This window comes from Zingiber officinale, chromosome 2B, assembly GCF_018446385.1.
Source record: "Zingiber officinale cultivar Zhangliang chromosome 2B, Zo_v1.1, whole genome shotgun sequence".
Classification (NCBI taxonomy): domain Eukaryota; kingdom Viridiplantae; phylum Streptophyta; class Magnoliopsida; order Zingiberales; family Zingiberaceae; genus Zingiber; species Zingiber officinale.
This window is the reverse complement of record NC_055989.1, coordinates 96390001-96399311: the sequence shown is the minus strand read 5'-3', so window position 1 is coordinate 96399311 and position 9311 is coordinate 96390001. Positions and strand designations below refer to the sequence as shown.

Genomic DNA, 9311 nt, shown 5'->3' with positions numbered 1-9311 from the left:
GGATGAGAGCAGAGGAAATATTTTGAGGATGGTGTTTGCTTTGGCTTGGTGATGGTGTTGCGAAGTTTGTGCAAGACGTTTGCAGATTTTTTGGAAGCTTGGATTTAAAGAAGTCACAATTGTGGAAGTTCTTGAGGTTTTTGTGTTCCATATGTTAGAATTTTTTTTACACCAGGATAGTGGTCTTGCAAATCTTTTGAGTCTTTATTTTGAGATCTTGGAATATAAGTATAGAGAGGAGTTGTCTTAGTTTGAATATTCATGTAACTCTTTGAAGTTTTTATAAAATTGTAGCATGAGGTTAGCTTTGACTAGACCTAACCATGGTTCAGAACCGATAGTTTGACGGTTTGGAACCGTCGATTCGATAATTTTTGACAAGTCGACCCTTAACCCAAAATGATTACGGTTCATGGTTCAGTTCACGGTTCATCACGATTCAAGATTATTATAATAAAAAAATTAAAAATTAAAAATTATATTAAAAAAGGACTTACACTTATTTAAGTTGCTTATGTATTCCCTTAGAGTATAGGGGAATCAAAGCCTACATAGTTCTTTTACATTTTTACCTTTTTACATTGTCACTCACTTCCATTTCCCGCTCCTATTGTATTCGTTCCTTCAGTATCAAAATCTTCAACTTCGTCATTTGAAAATTGGATTCCTTGGATTCTTTTCTTGGCTCTGGTCCAATCGTTCAGTAATGTTTGGGCTTCCAATGAGTCGGGAGATAAAGTTGATCGTCGTTCATCTAGTATGTTGCCACTGGCACTGAACATCTACTCCACAGCAACAGTTGGGACAAGCTAAAATTTCTTTGACAATCACGGAGATGACGGGAAAGCTTTGAACCTTCTGTGACCACCACTTTAAGATATCAAAATTTTCGCTAGCTACTTCATTAAAATCAAAAGAAGTCATAAAATAATTCTCAAGTTCCTGTATGGAACTTGAGGATCCTCATGGACGTTTCGTCCGTTCTTTTAATAAAAGTTGTGTTTTTGTAAGTTTTAAATTACTACTAGTAGTTTATATTTTAAAAATATTAATTTATGTTCCATATTTTGCATAATATTGATTATAAATATCATATAAATAAATTTTAACATTATATATAATATTAATTGGATCAGGAGAAGAAGAATATTTAATTGGAATTAAAGCGTCATAATATAAAGTTAACATTTCTGGTAAAACTTCTAATTTAAATCTAGGATTTAAAGCAAATATAATTAAATATATTTCAGGAATAAAATAAAAATATTTTTCTTATTTAGTTTTAATAGCCAAGATACGAGAAGATAAAGATTCATTATTAATATGTTCATTTAAAACTAATACAATATTATAAAAAATTTCTAAAACTAATTGAGCAGTGGAATAATAAACATCGGAAAGTTATTCGGTTGCATAATTAAATACTTTTAAAATTTCACAAATACTACTACAAATATTTCATTGTTGTTAAAATAAATATATATTAGTATTAGTATTTTGTGCAAAAAATGAACATAATAATTTTTTATATTGAAATAAATCTTGTAATAATTGGTATGTTGAATTCCAACGTGTTGGTATATCACGTGAAAATTTTGTAGGGTCTCATTCAATCAGTTTTACAAATTTACCCCATTATTTCATTATAGATGGATGAGACCATAAATAAGAAATTGTAATTCTAATTGATATAATATAATTTTTTAAAATTTTTAATCAATCTTGAACACATAAATTTAAAATATGGAATACACAATGAATATGAAAAAATAAACCATCAATAATAGGTTGACAAATAAATTTTAGATCATCTATACAAGCGGTATTAGAACTAGCATTATCTAATAATATTAAAAATATTTTATGAGTTAATCAATATTTTTCTAAAATTAAATATAATAATTGTGCGATGTTATGAGCATTATGTGATTCATCAAAAACTCTATAAGTTAACAATTTTTTTTTTGAGGTTCCAAGAATTATCAATCCAATGGCAAGTCACACCCATATACGAATGTACTTGCCAATGATCACGCCAAATATCGGAACATAAGGAAACTTTATTTTCTAATTTACTAAATTCATCAAATAAATTCTTTTTTCCTTGTTTTACTAATTTTTTAATTGTACGAGTAGGTGTAGTCCTAGGAACACGTTTAGCACATGGATTAAAAGATTATTTATAAAAATCTTTAAATGTACATTTAGATTCAAAACTAAAAGAAAGATGTTCTATGAAATAAATTTAGCTAATGATTCTCTTAATTTATTATCCAAATATAAAAATAAATCGAAATCAGTACTACCGCTAGTTGAAGAAAATCTTGATAATTGTGTTTGAGAACGGTCGAGTCCATATTCCGTCAGGTGCTTCGTTTCTACATGTCGTTTCAACAACCCATAGCCGCAGCTGGATAGGAATTTGTAGGAAGCATTGCAGTGCTTATATTTTGCACACATTTCTCCTAACGGAAGAATGACCTTCTCAAAATGTTTAGTAAAAATAAAACACTTTAGAGGAGGAATTTCCTGAACTTTAGAAATAATTGTATCAGTACTTCCTTGTGTTTTGGATATCAGATTCGGAAGGTGATCAATCTCATCATCGGTGGATTAAATGCTAAGGTCCTCCTCCCACGGATTCACTATTTTCTTTCCCTCCCGAGCTCGAAATGATGCACCTCCACGACCTCCTTCCATTGTAATTGAAAATTGGAAATGAAAGTACATAGAAATGAAAACAAAAACATCTAGAGAATACGAAATTGAGATTAAGAGTAGAGAAGATGTGTGTGAAAATGATGAAATGAGCTCTCTATTTATAGAGTTTGGATAGTAACGAACACTAAATCATAGTCATTGATCAAAAAATGATCAAATGATCATAACCGTTTAAAAAAATATCTAAAAAAAATCCCCCACCCCTCCCTCAACGGCTAGGAACCGTTGGTTAACCGAAGGTTCCAATGGAAAAAAACAAAAAAAAAATTGTTGAACCGGCGGGCCGAATCGACGGTTAACTAGCGATTCGCTGATTTTACACTTGATGAACCGAAACTGACTCGGTGAACCGGGTCAACGGGCAACCGACCCGTTGACCCAGTTACGGGCCCGGGTCGGGTCTAGCTTTGACCCCTCATACTATGATTCTTATTTTCATGTATGGAATTTTCTTTTGAATTAATATATATATATATATATATATATATATATATATATATATATATATATATATATATATATATATATATATATATACTTCGTGAGCATCTAAACAATTTTAGTACTAAATTTTTTTTTAGCTTGAGCACTATAACACAACCCCTAAACTCTAGAGATAAATTTAATTGGCTTAATCCTGGAGCTAAAAAAATAGTATTAGACGCCTAAATATATAACCTGTGAGCATGTAAAATTTTTTAATATTATTTTTTTTAGCTTGAATATTATAATCCAACCTTTAAGTAAAAATCTATTTGTCTTAAACCTGGGGTAAAAAAAACTACTGATCTGAATTCGATTTAGGCGCCTGGATTCTATCCAGGCATTCCAATCGCACACATGCGCACAGGAAAGAGGTGCGCAGCATATCAAATTCTTGGATATATATATAGTATTGGATAGGATATGGATAAGATTTTACATCCATCTTTATATCCGAATTCGAAAATACTCATTTCTAATTATTTAATCAGATCTAAAAATTTTCTCTATATCCTTTTCGATCTATTTGGGTCCGATATCAGACTCCCACTCTATTTTAGAGGAAATTATTATACCTAGTTTAAACCATTGATGACGTTATATAGGATACCATGCTAGGGCCACCTTCTTGATTTATTTAGTGGTTGATTTGTGAAGTTCGACAGCCTACCTTTAAGATTAATTAGACCAAAGGCCCCACCTTAAAAATTTAGGAGTTGAAATAAAAATTAAAGAATGTTGATGGACCGAGTTAAATTTATAAGATGAAATTTTAAAAATTAGACATTTTTAGGGGTTAAATATGAGGTTGCAATATTTTTGAAGCATGACAATAAAGTTCAAAATTGACAAAAAAATAAAAATAAAAATAAAAATAAAAAGTAAAAATTGTAGGATAGTGAAAATGTAGAAGCGTTGGATCGATGTTTATATTTTGGAGTCAAAATTGGAATGAAAAAAATTAGAAATTAGTAAAAGAATGGGAGAGGAGGTCCTCTAGATTGTAAACAATAGTATAGAGGATGTTCCCTTTCTATGTATTGATGGGAATGTATAATCCCTACTTATAAGAATGGAAGAGGAGATCCTCTGGACCGTAAAAAATGATACAGAGGATGCTCCCTTTCCATGCATTGGTGGAAATGTATGATCTCCACCTATTTTATAAATGAGAATCATGTATTCCCATCAATATATATAAAGAGAACATTCTCTGAACCGTAAAAATGATCTAGAGGATCCGACCTAAAAGAATGGGAGGAGGGCACATGCTTTTAAGATGTAAATGAATATAAAAACACAATGATTATATTTTGTAAAAGATAAAACTACAAAGCTTACGTGATCATATTATAATATTTGACAATCAATAAATTGGATAGGAAAAAGAAATATACGATAATCTAAGGGCTGAATCCTAATAATATAAAATTTGCTTGGCCAATTTATAATATTTTTAATTAACAATTTGCATAGATGATTGGATAAAAAATTCGATTAAAAAAATTGAGGGACCATTTATAATGGACTCAAGGTATCTCCCAATTTCAATTTTAATAAATTAACAGATAAATTATTATTAATGGATGATTGATCAAAAAAAATATTAAGCTAATTGATCACCAAATGCGAGCACTTACTAACTTATAGTCAATAAAAAATTTTTAAAATCTAGATCGATCATCTTCAAAAATAATCGACGTATATCCGATGTTAACTAATAATAATAATAATAATAATTTTTATTTAAACGACCAATTAATTAAACAAATTTAATATTTAACATTTGCTTCCAGACTTTGATGCAGCGATCAGACAATTCCGAATCGCCCCTCCCCGATTAATCCACTTGCAAGATCTAAATATCCTGTCCGGTTAAAAATGAAATAATAATATTTAACACCTCTCGTGTCTTTAAACAATGCATGTTATCTTCTTTTTGACCGAACGTTATCTGTCCAGCCTCATGACCAAACACCAAGACGACTCAATTCACCCAATAAAAGACCAAACTACCAAGATATATGGAAAAACCATTAAAAAAAAAAGGGTTCAGACAGAATAGTAGATAAGAATCCATAACGATTCAACCCAACGTACCTTACGGAATACTTTGGCTTCCACTCATATTTGTGCAAAACCACAAAGAAGCTGTCGCCAGAACTGAAAGTCAAACCCTTCCAATGGTTAGACTAGTTCTGAATTTATTTTTCTGCAACTCTCAAACACCTCTACAAGTACCAACAATAGAAGACAAAATGGCACCGTGCAAGGTGATCGCAATCTCTGGTCACAGCTGCTGGTCAAGATATGAATCTCGGTGGGACTCTTGCCCCGCACCAAAGTACTCTGCAACACCTTCAGAAACTCCTTCAACCCAAGTGTTTAGCCATGACGTGCTGCGGGTCAACCAACCAACTTGAGTGGGTGAATTTGCATCCGAGGTACTCTTCCTCTCTTCTGCTAACAGCATATCCTGCCACCTCTTTGACATGTATTCCTTCACTGCTTCAACACCTTGGATTACAACTTCCATCGGGGGGATGACTAATGGGTTTTCATCCAAATTAAGCTTGGTCAACTTATCTAGCTGGCCAAATGTATCAGGCAATGCATGAATCTGATTGTTACTAAGATCAAGTTCCCTAAGGCTGATCAGATGGCCGAAAGTAGCAGGGAGCTCTTGTAGGTCACTGAAGTTTCTACTAAGATTCAATATCTCGAGATTTATTAATTTCCCAATGGCATGTGGAAGTCCTCGAAGTTGATTGAAGTTAGCATCCAAAAGGAGCAGCGATATCATCTCACAGATGGATGTGGGAAGAGAGCGTAGTTTATTGAGGTGGATCCGTAGTTTCTGTAGATTCTGCAGCTCATATCCTATATTAGTTGGCAGATAAGCTAGTTCGTTATAACTTGCATCCAGCTCAACCAAGGACCTGAAGTAAAAAAAAAGCTAAAGTGAGTCTCTCGAACAACAATTTCATGGATATTTCATATGAACTTCTTTTCAGCAATACCTGCATTTTGAGATGCTATCTGGCAAAGATTTGAGCTTGTTACCAGATACATCAAGAATCTTCATTTTGAGCAACAGTCCAATGGAATCAGGCAGTGTAATGAGGCTGTTGGAGGACAGTCTCAGTTCCTCCAGACATTCTAACCCTGCTATAGCATCTGGAACAGCCTGTAACAGAACAAAGGGATCCAAGATGTTTAGTGTTTTCTAGGCAACAATAAAGCTGCAAGAAGTTTCACTGAGTGAATAGTATATAACTAAATAATAAGAGATAATATATTGAATCTGGAAACATGAACCTAATGGAATTGGAAGAAAAAAAATGATTGGCCATTATATTATATTCTCTAGAACAATGTGTATTCACTAGTGATTCCTTTGGAAAATTGACCAGAACACACCCCTGAAATTTTGTTGGTACCTAACAACTCCTCAATTATTGGGTTTCTCAAAATTATGCCCTTCACTGTTTTTCATCCCGTTTTACCCTCAATCTAAATCACATACCCATGCAAGCTGATTCTGCATGGAAAATTCTTATATTTCTACTCTATTACCATGTGTGAGACTCAAAATTGACCATTTTAGGTGCAAAATAACTCATCCCTCCAATAGTCTTCAAAACCCTCACAGTGTGATTTCATTTGATTTCTTTAGTGTTGCATGCTTGCTATATACATTGCAAATAGAAGCTCACACAAGAGAAGGATCTCCATTCCTTCCATCTCTATCGACATGTTGCTGGCCTGGAATCAAGGAATCAATTCCTACGTGCTAAATTGAATCTCATCTTTTGTGGTTTTTATCCTGTCTTCATCGCATCTATGTTTTAGTTTGAGTTATAAAGGTAGTAGGATTATGCAAGTCATCCATCTGTAGTTAATTTAGCCCCATATTAGGCGTTTTAGACTATGTTGAGGGCTATCTATATACATGTAATAGTGATGTTCTGGCCATACAAGAAATACAATATTTTTCTTTCCCACTTTAAAACATACGCCTAAATCCTACCAATACACTTTAATAGATGTCAACACAAGAAGAAATATGCAAGGGCAATATCTGCTCTTTGCATATGGCTCCTTGCTAAAGAGTGAATATGCAGATTTGGCCTAAAAAGGTACATACAATTATGTTCCTTCACCATGTAAGCAAACATACGTTATTTTTTTGTTCGTTTGTTTTTTCACTTATAGCTTGGGCTATAAATGAGGACTGTGACATCAAAAGCTTGCATATAATCATGCACATTAAAAATATAATGTATTGAAACATCAAATTTATAGCAATTCTAATCTTGCTTATGAGCACTCACAATCAATATTTTACATTGTCAACCAATTATTTCATCTAGGTTTTCGAACCTCAATGATGAAATTTGTTAATAAGCAATAATGTTAGTTTGGGCATTCCTCAATGTTGAATTCGCAAATAACAATCTGATTATTTTAACACCGTTCCAGTAAGGTTATCAAGAACAAGATAATACAAAGTTTTAAAAACATATAAAGGGCAGTTCGGAATACGAAACTACCGCCAATGCGGGGTTCTGCGACTTGAATCCGTGACCACCAGGTCACACGATAACAGCTTTACCGCTGCATCAAGGCTCTCCTTCAAACATAGGAGAAATGATATTCTGTTTATCCTGATTTGACATATTAGACATTCAAGAATGGAAATGTAAAAGGTTCAATTGTTAGGGTATGAGAAAGATTATTCTTATAAAATTAAAAAACTAAAAGATAACTAGTAGAAGGATAGTAGATCATGCATTAACTAGTGCATACTAAAAAGAATGAAGTCAGGGTAAGACTCCCTTGCTTAGAATGCACACATTCGGTAGAATTTGTGAATAATGAAACTGCAGAGAAGATGGAAGCAGACCTCGAGCAGATTGTCGGACAAGTTGAGAGAGATTAAGCCTCGCAGCTTCCCAAATGCCTCGGGTAGATACATCAGTTGTTGTCCAGACAAATCCACCCTATCGGAACCCATGTCCGTCCCTTCTCGCAGTACAGCAATCACCTTCTCGTTCACTTCCTTTCCCTCCTCCTGCACCATCGCAGAACCCTCCTTATTGTCCTCAGCACGACCGGCATCATACATCTTCACCAACCTCGCCTCGGCCTCCCTCAGAAGCCTCCCATACGCCTCGTGCATCTCGTCCAGTTGAATCACGGCGCGCAGAGCGACCTTCTCCCTCTCTTTTCTGGCTCTGAACTCCTCCCTCTCGGCCCCCTCGATCTCCTCGAGCTGCCGGTCGAGCTCGTCGTCGATGGAAGCGACCCGGGCACGAGCGGCGTCGACCACCTCGTGGTCGGGGCGGTCGCCGAGGGTGCGCAGCACGGCGCGGGCCTGGGCGACGTCGGCCACGGAGGCGGCCATGGAGGAGATGAGGGCCGGCTGCTGGAGGAGGGGAAGACGTTCCATCAGCTCAACCTCGTCATCGCGGTGGAGGCGGGAGCGGTCGGGGGTAGAAGGCTGCTCGATGTCGCCGTGAACGAGGGGGCTCTGGGCATGCTTGAAGGAGGCGACCTTGGGGAGGCGAGACATGACGTAGGAGAGAATGGGGAAGGAGTTGGGGTTGGGATCCATGGCGTCGACGGAGAATGGGGGAAGCAGATCGGAGGAAGAAGGAAGAAGGATGAGGGAATGAAGGGCGAGAGACCGGTTCCTTAGGAGTCGGCTAGGAGATGGAGACAGGGCCGGTTCCTTAAAGTAATTTATGCGTGAATAAATTAATGGGATCAACAACGTTGATGGGTAACCACGCGGTCAATGCGGTCAATGCCGCTTGGGTATCGATGGTTCTGGTCATTGGAAAGACATGAGAGAGGTTTTTGGTATTATTTTTTTTTCAACCGAGATTATTTATTTATTTATTTTATTAATATTTATAATTTAATATTTATTATCCTTTTATAAAATTTTATAAATAAATAGCTCATTTCATTATTTTTATATCCATATTCTCTATTCTCATTATCAATTTCTTTAGACTCCAATTTTAAGTTATGACTACAATGGAAGGAGGCTAACATCTCAATCTTGAAGGGACAATGAAGGGACAAGGAAATAATGAATG

At 35.2% G+C, this 9311-nt stretch overlaps 1 protein-coding gene across 1 annotated transcript; it reads right to left on the bottom strand.

Moving 5' to 3' along the window:
* Positions 1-5079: 5079 nt before the first annotated feature.
* Positions 5080-8934, bottom strand: LOC122046445 (plant intracellular Ras-group-related LRR protein 3-like). Its single transcript, XM_042607150.1, has 3 exons — positions 8111-8934; positions 6225-6391; positions 5080-6143 (listed from the first exon to the last, which is right to left on the bottom strand). The coding sequence occupies exons 1-3, from the start codon at positions 8819-8821 to the stop codon at positions 5495-5497; spliced, it is 1527 nt and encodes a 508-aa protein (XP_042463084.1). The 5' UTR covers positions 8822-8934; the 3' UTR covers positions 5080-5494.
* Positions 8935-9311: the final 377 nt, after the last annotated feature.